The 20846-nt window shown below is 38.6% G+C and overlaps 2 protein-coding genes and 1 non-coding gene across 6 annotated transcripts; all 3 read left to right on the top strand.

The window, feature by feature from the left end:
- Positions 1 to 2716: 2716 nt before the first annotated feature.
- On the top strand, positions 2717 to 9717 carry LOC125018328 (homeobox protein Hox-D11-like). 4 transcript variants are annotated; one of them, XM_047602128.1, is made up of 5 exons: positions 2717 to 2875; positions 6923 to 7116; positions 7290 to 7511; positions 7721 to 7859; positions 8758 to 9717. In XM_047602128.1, the coding sequence occupies exons 2-5, from the start codon at positions 7005 to 7007 to the stop codon at positions 8849 to 8851; spliced, it is 567 nt and encodes a 188-aa protein (XP_047458084.1). In that variant the 5' UTR covers positions 2717 to 2875; positions 6923 to 7004; the 3' UTR covers positions 8852 to 9717. The 4 variants fall into 4 exon arrangements, with proteins under 4 accessions (XP_047458084.1, XP_047458083.1, XP_047458082.1 ...); XM_047602127.1 differs by having other exon boundaries at positions 6923 to 7170; XM_047602126.1 differs by lacking the exon at positions 2717 to 2875 and having other exon boundaries at positions 6627 to 7490.
- Positions 9718 to 12617: 2900 nt separating this feature from the next.
- Positions 12618 to 17180, top strand: LOC125018327 (homeobox protein Hox-D9b-like). Its single transcript, XM_047602124.1, has 2 exons — positions 12618 to 13464; positions 14852 to 17180. Exons 1-2 carry the CDS (start codon positions 12765 to 12767, stop codon positions 15094 to 15096), a joined length of 945 nt encoding a protein of 314 aa, XP_047458080.1. The 5' UTR covers positions 12618 to 12764; the 3' UTR covers positions 15097 to 17180.
- Positions 17181 to 19147: 1967 nt separating this feature from the next.
- trnaq-cug lies at positions 19148 to 19219 on the top strand. The gene has a single exon. It is a non-coding gene; the product is annotated as a tRNA-Gln (tRNA).
- The last annotated feature ends 1627 nt before the right edge of the window (positions 19220 to 20846 follow it).

Genomic DNA, 20846 nt, shown 5'->3' with positions numbered 1-20846 from the left:
GACAGACTCATTTCCCAGAGTTCTTTGCGATGTAGTTTTTTTCTTCCCTCCCATTTCAACGGATTTGTTTTTCTGTATGATGACTATGCTTCATCTTCCCCCTGTTGGCAGTGTTTACTGAAGAAACTGTTTTGGTAAAAAAACAAAAAAAAAAAACAAAAAAAAAAAACAGCCACTAGTTAACTGTGAAGGTTCTCAGTCTTCCAGGTCATGGTATATCCAAAAAGCGTCGAAAAAGGCAACTGGACTTCTTGAATTTAGAGAAGACGTTTTGCCACTCATCAAAGTATCTTCAAGCCCAGCTGCTATTTCCAACGCTTATAGCGGATCGCTACTAGTTGATTTTATGCAACAAAAATATTCTACAGAGACCTGAGGATCAGCTCTTGCAACAGAGGTCTGATAAGAAACAACTGGGTGACCCTTAGACTGACGGCCTACATGAAGATTTCTCCATAAGCTTATCTGATTAACAATAAAATGTACAAGTAAATAGGCAGTACGTTTGCTGAACATGAAAATAGCAAACAGATAGTATCGCATAAACAATGGCAGTAAAATTTGGCTGGATTGTGACTCAAATATTAATGGGACAACATCCAATAGATAATGTCTGAAGTCTTCAACAAATGATCCCATTTTCTGTAAAAGTGTCTCAACCTTAGGATTCTGTCACCGAAAGACTCAAAGTTGAGCAACTGAGTTTTGAGGATTTAAACTAAGGCTCTCTAATACATAATTTAAGAGTCTGGTATTATGAAAGATTAAAGAAGTATGTCATTCAGACTTTTTGATAATGGGCAGAGCAGCGGTAGGGAGGCTATATCAGTTTATTAATTTAATTTTATTCTCTTCACAGATAACTCATGAACTCAATGCAACATTAAATATTAAGTTTTATTCCAGCCTTATTCATGTAGTCACTGTATAGTCTGTGTCAAAAAGATTTAGGACAGGTGTTAGGAAATAATTTTTTTCATTATGGATTATATGCACAAAATGAAAATAAAGCAATTCCAGCAAAGCAATAACAAAATACACACAGTACAAGCTCGTATAGAAGCCATATAGAAGCCACACATTGTAGTCAACATGATATGTTATTGGTTACACTTCACTTGTACAACTGCAAATGTGTATGTATATAATCAAATGTATATTCTCGATGTTATATTATTTGTTTTTATTTAATCTCTATGTTTTTTGTCCAACTTGTAGTTTTTTTTTCGCCCTGCGCCTTTAACATCTGAATTTGCTCTCCAGGTTTATAAAATCTTGTCTCTCGTCTGTTTTTAATGAAATACGGCGACACGCGTTTCGCTGTAGTTTTAAAGTGTCGCCACTAGATGTCGCATTTGAACTAGTTGATGGCCGGTTGATGCCAGTCAATGCCGCATTCAAGGACTGAATAGTGACTCAGAATAATGTGGTTTGGGTTAGTGTGATAATTTCCCATCTTCACTTAAACTAACACGTGTAACTCACGGACACACAGATCAGTGTGCAGACAACTGCACTACATAACACTCAGGTATCGGTGATACGTGTCTCCTTTTTATTAACATCCGATGAAAGCGACTTATTTACAAATAAATAAATACACTTTTAGGTCATCACACACATGCACAGCTTCCTGTCGTGTTTCCACCGTTATCACATCGTAGAGCGCGCAGTGAAGTCGTGGCATCTCGCTGATATTTCGCTGCTTTTCCTCAACTCTCAGCTGAGCTGTTTCAGATTTGGCTGCAGCGTGCAGAGATTTGGCCTTCAACTTTAATGCCCAGAGCTTCCTCTGGAGTCTGAAGAGTTATGGGTCTAATAAAACTCTCCTTCTCTTTCCTCCTCTCTCCCCCTTTCTCCCTCACACACCCTCTCTCTCACACACACACAGTCCTACATGCTGTAGATATTTATTATAGCTGATGAGTAATCCTGATGCTAATGTTATTTCCGTTTCATTAACCCGTAATAAATTAAACGCTGAATGAAAATGAACAGCGGGGACTTTTTTCAAACTCTCCTGCTAACTCAAAGTGCACGCCTTAAGTATTTTTATGTGAGACAAACTGATGTTGCAAAGTCACAGAACACCTAGCCGTAACCACAACATGTGAATGCAATGAGTTTTTGACAAATGACACACAATTAAATCAAACTTTAATTGGTACTGTTGTTGTTCCTAAATGAAAAATTGGAGTACACCGTGTTTTTTTAGTCTATACATTATTTTGGAAAGACAAAAAGCTTCTTTACAAATCACTGATTTTCATTGGATTAATTAATTGCAAGTTGTTTGGGTTGAGAGTGTAGGCTACAAAATACAAACAGGTTACCATCAAGTTGATTATTCTTCTTATTATTATTATTATTATTATTATTGTTATTATGATGATTATTATTATTTAGCAAAAGTAGGCCTACGAAAAAAATAATTAAACAAACGAGAAAACCTGATGGATCCGTCAACCCGCTGCTTAACTGCGATCTATCCACTGTTTCAAGAACACTACAGGAAGCTTAGTTTATTCTTGCAGTCTTTTCCTTAATTTAAAATCTCTGACATAAATTACTTTATATAATTTAAGTTCCGCGTGCTTTTAATTAAAATGGCACTAATATGTTTTCCTGGGTATAACCCAGTGAGGATGTGAGGCCTCCTCAGTGACGCCATTTGCTGTTCCTCTTGTTGACTAAACTCTCGGAGTGGAAGGCACATGGTTCAAAGACACTTGAGTTTGGGGGGGACAGACCATTTATTGGACTTGGCAGTCAGAGTGTCTCCGTCAAAATAGAGACACTGGCTTCACGGCTGAGGTCCGCAGCGACGCGCACGGAGCCGTGAATTTGGTCTGGATCTGCTGCTGCTGCTGACAAGGTAGTGTCTCATTACTCTGCTGAATCCATGCATTTACAGAAACTGCAGACATGCAGACACATACATTAAACCATTAACGAATCGATTATTTAGTAGTCTATTTTGTTGCCTTTTTTCCCCTTATTTGCTCTTTCTTAGTTTGACCTCTTTGTGAGCACCAAAATGTTTCCACAAACGCACCAGCTGCGTGGTTTACCTTCTTCAAATGATTATTTTTTCTGTTCTCATTGCCTATAATTCGTCGAATATGTCTACAGCATGCACATCAATTCTGTACTTTTGTGTTGTAGGGGAAAAAAATACAATAAAGCAGTCAATTGAGATACAAAAAAGAAAATATATTTAAGAGATGTGGACTTTTTGCGGGGATTTTCTTGACCTACAAAATTCGAGTCATGTATAATAACTCGATTTTTTTTGTTTGTTTGTTTCATTTAAGAAACAAATATGCTAAACAACCAGAATAATATTTTATATCGACAAAAGTCATAAATACATAAAAATCATCACCTAATGATACCTAACAATACTGAAAAAGTCTACCTTTTAAATTGGTCTTCATAGTCTGGATTTATTTTATTTTATTTTATTTTATTTTATTTTATTTTATTTTATTTTATTTTATCTATACTGTAATGGATAGAATTTTCTCGTTCGTTTCAAATGGCAAAGTCAATGTCACATCAATCGTTTGGCTTTTCTCATGGCAGCAAACACACATTTAAGCCTACAAAAATCATAAACTGTATTGTGATTGGTTACTTTTATTTGTCCTACATAAGTTTAGCCAACTCTAACTTTGAGATACTATTTATTTAAACACATACAACTTGATGGAACCTCCTGCACAGCTTGTGGAGGCTGTTTACCAGGCCATCGCTACGTTGCTGGATGTGAAACATTAAAGCAACAGTGAGTGATGTGCTACAGTACCTCACATAATATAGGCTGAAAACAGGTGAAACAGAGCACATTTCATTTCCTTAAGTGCCTGTTTCATTGAAATGGCTTTGTGTACAGTATATGACCATAAACCACAGAGAGATATTTGCTATGTAGGCCCTTAGTTCTCTTTCCAAAGGGTGTCTGATAGCTCATTTATGGATTTCTCTCCTGCGTTTGGACTGAAATGACTTATAGTAGAGTGAATGGAAGTCATCAGTAGTCCAGCAGGTACCTGCTGAGACAGCAGGCCTTCATGTCACAGTCACAATCAACACCAAAAACCTTTAGCAAACCAGATCTGTCTTTTTCACCGTTGTGTTGCAATATCAATATCAATATCAATATCAATATCAATATCAATATCAATACCTCCATCACAATACAAGGATCCTGAGTGTTTGCATTCTATTTTATGACAGTGATATTAACTGGATCTCTTCCAGGTCTTAAACTGAAGGATGTGCATCCTTCCAACAGTAAACAAAACTGCTAGAGTATCCTCGTCCCCTCGACTCTGTCGTCTGTCTTCTCTCTTGAGAATCTGAGATGTGATTGAACCTGAGCCGAATACGTCCACAGGCTACGATGGAGAGAAAAGAGTAAGAGGGACAGAAAATAGCTTCCCACAAACTTCCACTTTAGAGGAGGTTACTATTAGGCAGATGTGTCATGGGTTAAATTTAGAGTAGCTGCTTAGCTTAGGGGGTTTCCGTCCTTCACCAGAGAACGGCTGGCGCTCGCCTTTTACGCCTTTATATGTTTAAAATGTTATTAGGTTTTGAAGTGAACATGGAAACATTTGAAAAATGGGCCACAGATGCACTGCATGCTGTTGGTCATTCGTGCATGAATTTGGTGGATGACCGCTGCTGCTGTCTTTACCATGTGAAGAGTTTTGCAGATGCTGAATTATGTTACAACTAATCATGAAAACCAAACTCTTTAACGACCGCAGTGAGACGATATTTTCTGTGTCGCATTCTTCTCAGGAATGCTTTAACGCAATCAGTGTTCTTGGCTGATCAAACGGCGTGTCAAAATCAAACGCATTATGTGGTCTATATATGTAATGAGATCATCATAAAGTGCAAGTGACTCCTCTATCAAGACAGCGCACAATGGACTATTCCAATAATAAGTACATGCCTGAAATTGATTAGGCACATGTATTCATTAGGCAATAAAAATGTAAAATCCCCTTTCTTTTATAGAGTTCTTTCTTAATGTCCTTCATAAGGAAGGATGTCAGGATGTGAGCAAAGGACTACTGCTCATCTCCTGCTGTTACATTCACACATAGGACACAACCACCCTCACAGGAGATCTGAGGCTCACCCCAGCCCATGGTCAGTCACAGCAGCTGCAATGCTGATATGATTTTCCAGGATAACCACTGAGCTGCAAAATTCCACAACCAAATATTTGGATTTATTCCTTTTTTTCATCAGTAATCATGTGTTAACTGAATTCGCTGTCATTAAAACAAAGACAGGGAAGAGACATGGATCACATGAATTTTATGACCAAATCACATGCATTCCGGTGTGCTTTGATGATCATATAGAAATGAGACTCCTTATAATCCATGATAAACTGTTCACTGAGCCGGGATGCTTTTAGGGAACGATCGGTTTTCTGCTCATTCATGGGTTTAAGTTCATTATGTTCGTAACTAGTGAGAATACTTAAAAGAAAATGAATATACAGTAAGAAAATCACCCTATGTTCAAATAATACTTCCAGTTTTTCTGTCATTCTTCACATTTTTTTATGTTGTGTCTCAAAGAAGAGGTCAGTTGTTCCATGATATAAATTTCATGATTTATTTCAGATCAGAATTGTTGGGGGCTTTTTACTGAGCCATTTCCTGGTTGTTGGTTTTTGCGACCTGCCAACAGTGTTTGGAATGTTTCCCAGATACATATCACTGAAATTAAAATCAAGCTCTGAACTGATAATTGGTCTAATGTCAGTTACCACGTCCACCCATGAGAAGACATGTGGGGATACTCCCAAAAAAATACTTAAGGATACACTTCAAGGGGAAAAAATAAATCTTTTGTAATTATTTTGCATCTAAGTAAACAAATCTAAAGAGAACACTATCGGAAGCCGTAAGAGACCCTCTGAAAATTCTGAGTAATTTTATTACCTTTCCTAAGGCACAAGACCTTGATGTCACTTCTGTCACATGCATCATTGTATTTTGCAAATAACAAAACAGTTTGACATGGCATTTCATTAAAAAACAAATAAAAGAAGGAGCTAAACCCACTAATCAGATTGTATTGTCAGACCACAGCTGAGAGATGTTCTTTTAATTTGACTCAGCCTGGCCACATTTTAAAATTTAAAACAAATACATTTAGCCCTGCAGCTCCCTGGTGTATGCGCAACATGACCTTTTAAGTCTTTTGATGTCTTGTTTGTGCCCCAGGAATATTTGGACATATTTACAATGGACATCAGGTGCGAGTTTATAAGTTGGAAATACCCAACAAGTCTTATGACTTGCACGCACAGAGAGAATCAATGTACATAAAAGAAGAATGATGATGAAGAATGCTTGGCTTTGAGTTTGCAAAATCACCTTCATAAAACTCTTCTCCTCCTATCCCATTTCATGTAAATTAATTTGCGTCTTACACTGCTTAACCGCGGTCATGTTGAAACCGTATTTTGTGTGTCTGTGTGTGCGCGTGTGTTTGGGGCTGGCCAGGTTTGGATTTGACATGGCCTCGCATGTAAAAACATGCGGCCCACTGTAGGTTCATTTAATTGCACTCAGAAGACCCGGCTTGGGCAGGCTCGGTGCCAAACACTGTTTTCCTCACTTTCTAGAGGACACTGAGAGGACACAACGTGGTCTGGAGGGCAACGAGGAGATGTTTTGTAATTATATCACTTGTTTCGAGTTTCATAGATACAAAGCTGAGTTTATACTGAGTTTATTATATTGCTGTGCATTAGACTGCAACTCCACGCGGATAAAAAGGCAAGGGGACGATTTAGATCACTGAGCAAACTACAGCTAAATCATCCATGTATTTACCAAGGTGCGTCTCTGTGCCACGGTCTGACTTTGGCTCCGTTTCTCCGCAGTTTTTAGTGGAGAAAGGCACCGTTTTGTTGGACTATAGCACCGCTTCGAGAGGACAGCCCGAGTTGCGCGGCTACAGCTACCATGAGCCTGTGCAGCATCCTCCGGGCACAGTGGCCCCGAACCAGGCGGATCAACCCCTCATCTCTCCGTCCCCGACCTTTTTTAACCTGGCGCGGGAAGCTGTTTTCCATGAGTATGGCTCACCATATCCGCCGGTATCCGTCTCCAGCAATAAGAACAGACTTGTGTACGGCGGGGAGGTTTACGGCGCTTCCTCTCACTTTTACGCACAGATGTTGGATGCACGAAGTTTGTACGGCAAACACTCTGCGTTCAGTCCGGACTCACACCTTCTCTCGTCGGTAGGCCAGAGCAGAACTATTCCGCCGAGGGAATTTACACCTAAAAACCAGAGGGAAAGGGAGACCAAAAGGACCGAGTGGAGGAGCTGTCATCGCGGAGAGAGCAGCGAGGTGAGGGCGGGGTCAGAGTCACCGCGGGCCGGGAAGGAGGGAGAGGAGGATGCGCTGTTGTCAAGCAGCAGTGGAGGAAACTGCAGCCAACCGAGTGAGTCTTATAACTGCACAGGTGAGATTTTAATGAGTAGCAAGTGGTTTCATTCTGGTTTATGTTTCTATTTTGCTTATATACTAAGGAAACAGAATATCACATTCTAGCTCATCTATCTATCTATCTATCTATCTATCTATCTATCTATCTATCTATCTATCTATCTATCTATCTATCTATCTATCTATCTATCTATCTATCTATCTATCTATCTATCTATCTGTCAGAATCCGATGTGAAGAGGAAGAAGCGTTGTCCTTACTCCAGGCATCAGATCAGAGAGCTGGAGAAGGAGTTTCTCTGCAACATTTACATCAACAAGGACAGACGCGTTCAGCTCTCGTGTCTTCTGCACCTGACAGACCGGTGTGTGTGTGTTATAACCCTTCCTCATTGTAAAAATAAAAAAAAAAACAGTTACACTAGACTGACACTCAGAAGTTACACCTCGGTAAAGACAAACTGCTCAGGCACTTCAGATGAGGGTAAATGACTTTGTTCTCCTCTCATCATTGGGTTATTCATCCTACGATACAGACTGCAGTGCAGCACTTCTATGTGGACGGATTATTAACATTAATATTTAATTACATCTCCTTTGTTACTTCATTATCATTATTGTTATCATTATTATTATTATTATTATTATTATTATTATTATTATTATTATTATTATTATTTTACCATCAAACGCACTTCTTTAGTTTCTGATTCTGGAAGAGGAACCCACTATTTAAACACTGGCCTTAATTATTTTATGCACAACAGTGAAAACCCTAATTTGTAACAATAAGCTCTAAAACTAGTCAGTTAATGGTGATGTTGACTGGAAAATAAATGGCAGCTAATTTGTCCAGTGTGGCTTATTTATTCCTAATTTTTAGTTTTATATTATGATGCACTTAATAGGTTTAAATACAAATAATCATATTTATTATAAATGTTGACTTTAATGTTGCAGGAAGTTGTGTGGAATTCCTACTGTATTTAGAAATGAAATTTGATCCTGTGCATATCCTCCTGGAACACAGCAATATGAAAGAAGTGACTTCAGTCATCTGTTTTAATAGTTGAATTTCACATTAATCCCATCTGTCTAAGAAGTGTGATAGCAAGATACATTAAAATGGCAGTTTTATTTTATAATTTGAAAAGGGGAAAACAAAACTTTGAATGTTTGTGTTTTTAAATTAAGTCTGTCTCCACCTGAACACCAAGATATCACATTTCACACCTTTCCTATCCTATTCCCATGGTTTTCTAGGCAGGTGAAGATTTGGTTCCAGAACAGAAGAATGAAACAGAAGAAACTGGACAGAGAGAGACTGCAGTACCATGCAGAATACTACCTCTTCTGACGCGAGGCAGACGTCATTTATCTGCAAACCCAGTCACAGCATTGTGTCAGTAACACAGGTGGTTAATAGAATAAAAGTACAAACAAGCAGACAGACACACAGATGCAATTAAAGGTGAACCCTGTAGCTCGGCCGATTCCCCAAGAATGCACCTTTTAGCCTTATCTGACCCCATCTTCCCTCTGAAGTCATGTGGTTTACTGTGAAGCCATTAACTCTGCCTCAGGACCTCATGTCCTTTAAGTACTCAGAAATGTGAGCATACATTCTTTATCCCTCCTGTGAGGAAAAAAGAAAAGAAATACATACTTTCAACTTTATGAGAATATCTGATTATGGGCAAGATGTTCTGATGTTCACACTGGTGACTGTTAATGAGATTTGTTTGACAAATGTTGGGGATTACAATGCCAATTTACCCAGATGTAGATCAATAGGTGCAGTTCAAATCAGCAGCTCTATGTAGAATGTGATCATTTTAGGAAAGCGATGACAATCAATATCATAACATTTTGTTTCTGTGTTTTTATGCAGCAAAGCTTTACTAATAGGTGTTTTCTTTGTTGTTCTTTGACATTATCATCCAGTCATTGTTTCATGTTTATTCATTTGGAGTTTGCATTTATTGCAGCACTTAAATCTATCTGCAATCTTATACAACATGAAAATCTAAACATCACATGCCCATGTGATGTTTAGATTTTGTAAAAAAAAAAAAGAAAAAAGAAAAAAAGAAATTAAAAAAATACTAACCAGATGTTGTAATGAGTGGCCTGTTTGTGTCAAATGTGTTAAAATAAGAAGATATTTACACAGATTTTGCTTACATTGTGCGAAAATGTAATAAAAGTTTGCCTGCGCGCTCACACATGGTGTTGTCTTATTTTTATATAGGCTTAGTAATAAAATTAAATTAATGTAATGTGTAAATGCAATTGACGCAAAATGAGTATAAACAGAAGCACCTTTAAATAGGCCCACATTATGTAAGCTCAGCAGCGCTGACAAAATAAGCAGGTTATTAAGCAGCTTGTTGTGGCTTGAGGCTTTAATTGTCATAAAACGTAAGACTAAACACCAGAAGCGCCATACTGCGGAATGAAAGAAAATATGTAAACGGTAGTCTGTATGAGAGTATCATTTCAACCATGCGAGCTGGGGTCCTGACTTTGAAGAGAGCAGACAACAGAAACACAAAACGAGTCCAAGGCTGCAAAAAAACCTTGAACCGCAAACAAATCCCAACACGCCGTCACAGCCACCATTTCCTCAACGTGATGACTTTTATTGGGGCAATCCAGACAGTCTGCTGTCTCTTTCCGTTTCTGTGACTGTGGCATGACTGTGTGTTTGTGTGCGACGTCAAAAGGAAGTAAAGGCACTCAACCTAATAGCCCACAATAAACCCAGTATGAGCCTCCTGCTTCTTTTTCTTTAACAAATAGAACCCAATTTCAAACTGTTGGAATATATATATATAGTGGCACTAATAATTGTTATGGCCACAATTAATGGAGATAAGATAAAATAAATCCCTTAATGTATCCCGCAATGGAACGCTACACAGCAAAATAGGTACGGCAGTAGTAATAGTGTTATTTGTGGTAGGCCCTCTGTATTTTTTTTTTAAATCATTTTTTTATTTTTATTTTTTTGTAATTTTGAAGAAATTGATTTTCTGGGATGAGTAATTGTCGTAAAACGAAAGTAAATCGTAGGATTAGAAGCGGTCATGTGCCATTTGGATAATTTTTTATCATTTGGATGTTGTTGGTTTATTTCAATGTAATTTCATTTACACAATAATTGATATTTTGGTTTGCATAAGTCTTTATAATTCAATAATTCTGACTTGTATCGTATCGCATCGTTAGAATTAGACGTAGCTATAGTTATTGTTTACACAGTAACATTAGTAGTAGAATTAGAAGAGGTGTGGTAATAGGTTTATATGAGTTACAGCAGTAGTAATTGCAGTATTTGTAGCAAGTGATGCTGCAGTAGCATCAAACTATATCGTGGTGAAGATTATTAGTCATATTCAAAATAAAAATGGTTCCAACGTACAGTGTGCATTTATAAGCAGCATATAAAGCAGTAAATGCTCTTTAACACACTGAAATATAGTTGTCTGCAGATTTGAGTGTTGACAACATTTGCCGCCACTCATGAGTGAGTGTAGAGGTGATGAATGACAAATCAGAGTTGTAACCATGTAAAATACGGCCTCGTCGTCATAATAATTGTTCACTAGTGTGTTTTCTTAATGCTGCCATCCACTTAGAGCGACGCACTGTGGGCAACGATGCCAGCATCTTCCTATCACTCCTTACAGTCTGTCATATAAATTTATATGGGTGACTTTTACACAGCAAACACTCAAGATTATTTTACAGCAGCTTCAGCTTGACCCATCTCTACTACAAGAACAGTTACCGAGAGACTGCCTCCAACAGAGCAGCCACTGCATGCAACTCTGGCCTGAGTCCTTGAGGGTCCAGATAAATAAAATGACAGGCACTGGATCATGTGTTTTCTCACGTTGTTACTAAAAAAAACCAATTGTCAGAGCTTGTAGTATATAGAAAGGCATTAAGTGAATGCTGAAATAGTACTAGGCCTTCTAGGTTGGCAGCCTAAATACCAAGCTTTATATACTGAGTGGTTATACTGCCTGGAAGTTATAGACAAGAACTGCTTCGTTTAGATGTGTCCTCTTGGGAAAATAAGTGTTTTAGAAAACATGATGTCATTAGACCCCGCTATGATACACGCTTACTGGCTTGTTTGCGCCGCGTTGTGTCATCCAGCCAGGAGATGGCGCTACCAACGCACAAAATACAGAGATCAAAGTCTACGTTAGAGGACTGTCACAAGTTTTGCCAAAGAGTTAGGGGTCTGAAAGTTGAGCACACACCTTGACTGTCATCCTGCTTTCCAGTAAGTGGAATTTCCTTTCACACAAAAACATGGACATGATGAAGTAAAAAGAAAGAAAGAACAAGAACAATGATAAAATGATAATAATGATAATAATAATAATAATGGGTATCTCGCCCGATGACAGATGGGAAAGGCTCCAAAGACAATATTGATTGTCTTTGGCTTCCTAAAATTATTATCTTACCATATCTTATCCTATCTTTAGCTGCATTAAAACAATCACATGATCAACATAGATTACGTATTTAGAAACTGTGAAATCCTCGTGAAAAGGCAAAGAACACTCAGCCTTTTCTGTATATTTGAATTTGAAGTCAAGAAAGTAAAAATAAGGGGGGGAAAATGGAAACGGTTTTAAACATCTAACTTGTGCACTCTGTATAAATCCAACTCATGACAACGAGCTACTGTAATTGCATCAGTAAATGTAAAAAAACACCCACCGCGGACTTCGAGGGAGAACAATATGCTCACTGTGAGCTGAGAAGATAAGGGAAATCCCTTTTTTCACACACGGAAAAGTCAAAGGACGTATCTGCTGTGTTGATCAGCCAAGCCTCGAGGAGAATTTTGACACTAATGTTTAAAGAGTATGAAAGGTTCGAGCCATTCATGTCAGTGTTTTGGCTGAAGCGCACATTTCAAGCTTATAAACACTACAAAGCTACTCTTGATTCGGCGTGTAAGGCGAGTGCAGAGTTGAAAAAAACATATGATACATTCACGACCATCTGCAGGAGGCCCGCTATCACATTTCTGAACACAAAAGAATGAATTGATTTATTTCCTATACGGGCTAAATACAGTCTAACCATGTGATCCAGAGTGTAACCAATAAGCAGCCGAGGAGAAGGTAAGGGCAGGAAAAAAATTACTACCATTTTAGGGGAGGATGTAAGCCACTATACCAGCCCATCTAACGTTTTACAGTCGCATTTAAGTATCTTTTTATTGAAATAATAAAATAAACATGTCGCTAACGAATTATTATTCCATGATGGGTCTCCAGACCGAGGAGCCGTACGGTGCACATTTCATCCCGGGAGGCTTGCAGGGTTCGACGGCTGGCTGCGCAAAGCCAAACCGGGGAGCGGATGAGGAGGAGGGGACCCCCGGCTCGCATATCCCGGATTTTTCCCATTTTTCCAACAAACAGACGAGCCTAAATGGCTTCTCCCCGTGGACGAACACCTCCACGTCCTCGTCGTCCTCTTCTCCGCAGCTGCAGTCCGCCCCCGGTGCCCCCATCCCCAGCCTTTTCCATCCACATCACCTCCTGAGCCACCACCATCACCACCCTTACTACGGCCCGCAGGCTCAGACTCACACCGAGCACGTCGCGTCCGCCTCGGAGGGCAGGTTCGTGCGCTGTTGGGAAGGTGCCACGACGACTCCGGACGCCGCTTTGTCGCAAGTTTCGGCCAATTTCCCCGCGTGTCTCCCCTCTCAGGGTGACCTCTCCAGTCCGAGCCTGAGGTACGAGACAATTAAACCTGAGAGTTCACCACCCTCGCACGACAGCCCCGATGATTCCAGCTTCGCCAGCCCGGCTGAGGTGGTCCTGGAGCGGCTCGGGACTGTGGATGAGCCGGCAAGGAAACCTGAGCCAAAGAAAGAGGACGAGGAGAGAAAAACACAGCAGCAGCAGCAGCAGCAGCAGCCTGGCCCGGGTAAAGACACACTCCACTCAAGAGTGTTTATTAGCTTTAAGAAGTGGTAATACACAGGTGCGTGTTTGTGTGTCTGTGCACGTGTGCGCGTTTGGAGATCGTGGCGTATAAGTAAGTGAGGAGTGTGTGTGTGTGACTTTTATAGGCCTATAAATGTCTTGTAAACGGTGAAATATAAAACTTTATCGTCCATTAAAATAATTAAGGTGCTATTGTTATTTAGCAATTTGTCACCGTAGGGAAAAGAGCAGGTTGGCTGCATTTTCCTGATCACACCTCTGCAGGAGGTGGATAAGAGAGTGGGCCTGTATTTTTTTTAAAAGTAATAAATAAATAAACGAATAAATAAATACTCCTCAAAGCTTATTTTTTCCCCAAAAAATAACCAATGTAGCATTTCCTTACAAAACATTAGGGCAATAGGCTACAGGCTATTTTCCTTCATTTTCCTCCTAATATTGCGTTGCTGGTAAAGGGTTATGCATTGTCTTAAAAAAAAAAGAAAAAAGTTATAATAGAAACAAATGACAGTAAATTTTGAAAAACGACAATAATTGTCGTCATTATTAGATTAAAACTCCATGAATTTTTAGAGTTCTGTGTGTTTGAAACATTTAGATAACAAACAGGGTATTACTTATTTATATATTTTTGTCTTTTGTCATCCCCAGCCTGGAATCCGTTTCATCAGATCAATAATTCAGAGGTTTAAGCTAAGATGTCTTCTCTTGTCACAAAGATGGCATGAGTGAATGGCTACCAAACCAGAGCCAAAATACTTGTTGCTGTCTTGGACTGTAGTTGCTCTGGCTGTCAGTCCAGATGTAATTTCGCAGCACTCTGTGTCCTCTTTAATTGTGCGCGAGGCCAGAAAAGCATTTCACATGAGCCGAAGGTTTTTAAATACCCATCCCCAACTGCAAGCTAATATTTCCAGAAACTAACCTCTTTATCAAATCTGCTTGGGCTTTTTATCTTTAACTTTATTTGCATTTATATCTGCTTGCTGTCCCTCCACAAATATTTCCATCGTTAAAGCCTCCATCAGACCACAATTTTATAAACACCTCACATTATGCTGTATTATTTCAATATCTCTGTCTGTATTTAGAAAACCCTTTTTGGAGATGTCGTATTGTTTCTTGTTCTAATGAGCCACAAGTTCTTAGATCATGAAAGGCACTCCTTTTGATTTTTACATCTTTCCTTGACCTGCACACACACACACACACACACACACACACACACACACACACACACACACACACACACACACACACACAGGCAGGGACATAAATACACACCAGTCAGAGGAAAGTAAATATCTTGGTGTGGAGTGGTGGAGTGTAAGTAAAATTCTTTGGCTTCCTGTCCTTTCTTTCTGCAGAAAATCCAGCAGCCAGTTGGATTCATGCCAAATCTACTCGGAAAAAGAGGTGTCCGTACACCAAACACCAGACCCTGGAGCTGGAGAAGGAGTTCCTCTATAACATGTACCTGACCAGGGATCGGCGCCTGGAGGTGGCAGGACTCTTAAATCTGACAGAGAGACAGGTCAAAATCTGGTTCCAGAACAGACGGATGAAGATGAAGAAGCTGATGATCCGGGAGCGGAGGAGTATGAATGACTGATGGATTTGGAGGCTTTTTCCTTTTCTTTTTGCCAGGATTCGCGAGGAGGCGGCGAGCTGCTGAAGGGAAGGCAGCCATGCCCAACATCCACTGGCATGATCAGCTGCTACTAAGCAACAGATTGTAGAGCCAAAATGGCAGCCTTAGAAAACTGCAGTGGCAAAACTCTGCAAGGGGAGACCAGGATGTGCTGTAACACTTTTTTTTTTGTTTTTTTTTAAAGAGCACGTTTTTTGCTCTTCTGAACTCTGGAATTCATCCACCTGCACATTTCAAAATGATGACAGTGAATATGCAGCGTTGGGTAGTTGTAAATACTAACATTTACAGGGGGATCCCATAAACTGAACACAGCGGCTCATATCAAAGACTCTGCTCATCTTAAAACACATCTGTTTTAATACGGCTGCACATCTTTGATGTCCAAAACTGGAAATGCTTGACACATACTTGACTTCACATAAACTGTCTGTGCTTTTAGCCAAAATGTGAATCGTGTTTTATGACTCAACGTTAAAACCGTCGTCCTCATGAAAACTGCTTTCACTGTGCCAGACGAGACAAATCACAGGCAAACCCTGTGAGCGAGCCTGGGGGATGGGTACCTGTTTGTTATGGCCAAAAAAAAAAAAGGAAAAAAATAGATTTTTCATTTGAAATATTTGTGGAAAAGACTGCAAAACGCCCATAAAGATTCCAGGTTAGTGATTACCTAAAAATAAAATTGACGTAAAAGCTTACAACTGATGCAATGCATATGTGAAATAATGTCAACACTCGTCCTTAAGAGACAAAACACGTGTGCTATGGCTGGAGTTATTCTCTTGTGCCCTGCTGTTCAGTCTCATTGCAACCTCCTGAAAACAACGCGAAGGAAACAGGTTTTCATCACGTGGAAGATTATTAAGAAATCTGTGTAACATCTGAACATGTGCCTCCAGGTGAAATGGTGGTGAGCATGTGTTTCAGATATGATGTATTGACGCGTGGTCCCCTCTTTTAAAACCTCACAGTGTACATGTTAGAGCAAAAGTAACAAGCTGCTGACGATGAACACATCCTCTCTGCTGGATCAAGACGGTAAGACGCTTCCAGGTGTGACCGGATGCTGTTGCCATGTTGCATTTAAAGGATTTGAAGCTGGAAAACCATTTCTTGTTTCAAAACCTTTGTCTTTTCCTGATATTTTAACGGTTTAGTGGTTTAAGAATATGCAGATATATATTGTCTATCCACAACCTTATAGAATATTTACCAAGTTACATTTGTGACCTTAATGTGGAAAATTAACCTATGACCAAAATGTTGTGACATTTTATCTATAAAATAAAGAAAGGAAAGCTTAAATATACCCAATAAAACATGCTTCCTGATGTATTTTAGTTGTGATGCAGTCACAGAGGCCTGCACATGAATAATCATGTGTTGGAGAATTCAGCCGTGTTACAACCAAACCTGGTCTCCCCTGAAATATAAAGGACTCTTAAGCTTTTGTTTTTTTAATCTTTGCATGTAGCCTTCACGGCATATTTGTTGTTATCGTTGTCGTTGTCATTGTTGCTGTGTATACCTGTCGTTCCTGTGGGTCTGATACCCAGATATGATCATGCCTATATTCCTCTGTACACATCCAAGCAAACGCACACATATACACACACACACACATACACGCGCACACACACCAGTCATGGCTAAGCTATGGCGTGACAGCAGTCTGTGTTTCCGTGTCACTGTTACCTCCTGTCAGAACAAACAGCTGCAGTCCATGTGAGACGTTTTATTAGAGAAAACAAAAAAACGCACAATTCCATTTTTAGAAAGTGTGGTGCGGCAGTTATAGGGACACGAATATAGATCTTATTGTTTTTTTTTTTTTTTTTTTTCCCCACCAAGATGAGATGGACTCAAAGGCAACACACAACTCCACAGGCTATGTTAGCCTATCCAGCGGCGGGCCTGTGCCCTGATTTAACTGGAGCCGAAAATGTAACGTAACATGGCCTTTCCTCCTTTGGGCTAAATATGCTGCTCATGCTGACTTTTTAAATAAAGTAATAAAAAATTCTTTACAACATCATTGCTAATTATGATCTTTTTGTGTCGTTCTTCTTGTGTTTCTTGTGGTTCTTGGCGGTTTTACGCATCGGATCCTTCCGACTGCGCCAGCTTTTTAGGCATTTACATTTATATTATTAAATTATATGTAGAGCAGCTGTATATGTAACATTATCTATCTATAATTTAGGGAAAAGTTTATTTGTTTAATTTAGTATCAGTTAAAAGAATTCATTATTCCACTGCTGCTAATGCTAAATATTTTAAACATCTTTAGATTATTATGGCTTAAAAAGCATGTAAAATTCTAGGTTAATTGTTACAGGGTTGTGTTAACGCAACACACTCGATCCTTATATTTTAAAATGGTTACTTATAAAAAAATAAAATAAAAAAAAAACAGTACGATGTGGTTCATATATCAAGAGAAAAATAAAAGCCATGGTTGACATTCTCTTGGATATTAGACCAACAGTCAGATTTATTAGGGTTTTCATTATGATTATACTACGAAGTCAAGGTGTTTCACTGCTCTCAGGTATGCATTCTGAGTCTCAGTCCACAGAGAGACATTTCTGCCTCCTTGTTTTGTCAAAGTCAGCGCGGCGTCTCGTAGTTTCCCTCATTTATTGCCGCCATATAATCTCCTCAGCGCTCATCCTACTGCAGGGTCATAAAGCAACAGCATGCATTTGGAGAATAAACGTGACTTTCTCCCCCAGCTCAAGACACACAGAGACGCACAGAGAGAGGTGCCATAAAGTCATTTAGCCCAGACAGTCATCGTGACTGGCCTATATGGTTTTATTGGACACCCTTTCCTGCCTTAGAGCAGTAACTGTCCTTCGAAATGTTAAAGTCATTGTCTGCGGATGAGACCAGACAGCTTCAGTCACATTCTCTTCATAGACAGCGAGACCACAAAACCCAGAAAATGTTATTATGTGTAGAGGATTATATGATCACTGACTAGTTCAGTGTGGCAGCATAACCTCAAATAAGAAACCAATCTGCAACCTAAATGCCATTAAAAAACAAAAACAACACAAAAACTAACAGACGAACAAATAAATAACAGTATGCTATTTACAAAGTCCATTTTTTAAAGAACTTAAAAAACTGCCGAGCACCTTCTCATACATTCTAATTCCCCAAATTATACAATAGCTTTATTAAAAGTATGCACGCAGTTTATGTTGCATACAGGCCTCGTATATCCTGTCCGATACACTATAACTTTATACATGAGGATATCAAGAATATTTTATCCTGGCATATGTTGAGAGAAAAGGGCTCAAAATATGGACGTTACTATGGACGTACCAGAATAAGCAGGTATCAAAAGAAAAACACACTGATGCATTCAGGAATATATTGTACGTCAGGAAAACCCGAGAATAAGAAACCAGCGTTTGCAAAGTTGAAGTTAAATGTGTAACATGTAGCCGTAATAAACTGTATTGAAGGAAACAACTAAATTAAGAGAAGAGTTTATTGTGAAGGGAAAATTTATTGTGAAACATAAATTTAAATACGACGACGATCCATGTGCAAGTCATCAGTGCGGATTAAATGCTAAAATGAATGAAATGTTGAATATTACTTTTAGCTTGGGAGGTAAAATAAATCTAAAGGTGTTCAGTAACAGGGGGTAAACAATAGTAAAATAAATGTGTTGAGTAGCCATACTAGCAAGTGGATTATTATTATTATGAGTAGTAGTACTATGAGGAAAGCCAGGAGTAGGTCTAAATATTACATTATTTTTTATAATGATGATAAGCGTCGTTTCAAATGGATGATGAAGAGTGCAATTATAAAACGATCAGAACTGTGTTTTATGAGTTTTAATTCAAAGTAATGTTTCCAGATATTTATAGATATGAGCAGGGTTTTAATTATAAAATACATGAAAAACAGAAACAAGACTGATGATTCAAGGTGCAGTGACCCAGTCGATCCGCTCGGTGGTACTGTTGTCACGGAGAACCACAGTGGTTCTATGGTGTAGTGGTAAGCACTCTGGACTCTGAATCCAGCGATCTGAGTTCAAATCTCAGTAGAACCTCAACGATATGTATAAATGCGGATTTGCATTTTATATTTAGAGACAAAACGCGTTAACTCAAGCAGTAAAGCCGAGTGGTTCTCTTTTCAACAAATCAATTATACCATAGACTGTCTTATTCAGCTCAGAAAAGAGAGCTGCTGCAATGTTTAGGCTACTTTTCAAGAAAACACCCAAGGAAAACTTTTTTTTCTGCTTACTCGAAGTTTTTGTAAATATTGTAGAAGATTCGTCCGTATATATCGAATGGATGATATGCTGTTTCGTTTTCAACCACCGCAGTAAAGCAACTAGTCGTGTCCTGAATTTGTAAATACTCAGTAAAATCAGACATCAACAGAGTCCATAGAGAGTGTGTGACGCTCCTTCCGCTCTTCAAAATAAAACTTCAGAAAATTGCATACAGTCTATTTGAGAACATACTGTCTCTTTTCATCCAAACGTCGGCTTAATTATTGACAGCTATTTATTTCAAAGTCAATGACTGAGCAACTGAAAGGTTGCAATTTTATTTATTTTTTAACCGAAGTAATGCAAATAGAACATAACTAATAAAAACGTTTAACTTTAAGTCTAAGTCTGGTTTGGTAATAATTAGTTTATTCTTCTCAGAAGAAAAACAAATCATGTTATGATAATGTAGATTCAGATAAATATGACTTTTCATAAATGTTTCTTTGAAGCCGCGAAGATGCGTCATTTAAACGTGAATAAGAATTGGACATTTGTGGCAACTACATAAAATATTCTGGTTATCACTGCCATGGTAATAGAAAGCAATATTTTCCTAGATAACGATTCTGAGCACGGAGTCTGTTTTAAATCTGAAATGACACCTGAGTTTATAATTAGAAATACATTAAAAATATGGAGACTACATGATTTTTCACTGATTCTAAAATATTTACAACAAAATTAAAATACACAGAGGAGTTTTTGACTTATATATTTACTTACTTACTTCATCACAATACAGTTAATATTATGTCCGTTTTAGTTAAATGAAGACGGAAACGAAGATAATCAAAGTCACAAGACTGCAGCATATGACCAGTCTCTCTATTTACCGTGGTATTTAGTGTCACCAGGTACAAAATGGCCACTGGGGGCAGACAGATGGTGGAACGTTTTGTAGAGGTATATTTATAATTCACTATAATTCATAATATCCATATGCTGTTCGATTTCATTTCATATGCCACCTTAAATGAACTACTGCATGTCCGCCGGGAAACAGGAGGACACACGGCTCTGTTATGGAAGAAACTGCCTTTATAAGTTGAAAATCTGGCCTTAAATCATTAAAATAATATACAATATTATAGGTCATATAGGCGCTTTAGATCATCTTCTGCTTCACAACAAATTACACAAGAAAACTACTACTCTGTTTCGAAAAAAAGAAGAAGGGGGAAAAAGTGAAGGTCGTCGTACATGTTTCAGGAAAGAAGACTATTTCTCTTAAATAAATAACTTGAATTGTGATCTTCAGTAATATTAGCCTATAGTATGTCTGTGACATTATAGTCATGTCAGTTAGGAATAATGTCACAGTGAGGGCTAAATTCATTACGCTATGAACAATCTTAATAATTGAACAGAAACAAACAAACAAAAAAATCTATAT

The sequence above is a fragment of the Mugil cephalus genome, chromosome 13 (genome assembly GCF_022458985.1).
Source record: "Mugil cephalus isolate CIBA_MC_2020 chromosome 13, CIBA_Mcephalus_1.1, whole genome shotgun sequence".
NCBI classification, from domain to species: domain Eukaryota; kingdom Metazoa; phylum Chordata; class Actinopteri; order Mugiliformes; family Mugilidae; genus Mugil; species Mugil cephalus.
This window is presented reverse-complemented; position numbering and strand designations above follow the sequence as displayed.

What these genes read in the sequence shown, in the direction of transcription:
- LOC125018328 (XM_047602125.1), top strand. Translation starts at nt 6,863, where the DNA reads ATGTATTTACCAAGGTGCGTCTCTGTGCCACGGTCTGACTTTGGCTCC. An exon ending in TGAGTCTTATAACTGCACAG is followed by an intron (nt 7,512 to 7,720) that starts GTGAGATTTTAA and finishes TCTATCTGTCAG; the next exon opens with AATCCGATGTGAAGAGGAAG. An exon ending in CTTCTGCACCTGACAGACCG is followed by an intron (nt 7,860 to 8,757) that starts GTGTGTGTGTGT and finishes ATGGTTTTCTAG; the next exon opens with GCAGGTGAAGATTTGGTTCC.
- LOC125018327 (XM_047602124.1), top strand. Translation starts at nt 12,765, where the DNA reads ATGTCGCTAACGAATTATTATTCCATGATGGGTCTCCAGACCGAGGAG. An exon ending in GCAGCAGCAGCCTGGCCCGG is followed by an intron (nt 13,465 to 14,851) that starts GTAAAGACACAC and finishes TTCTTTCTGCAG; the next exon opens with AAAATCCAGCAGCCAGTTGG.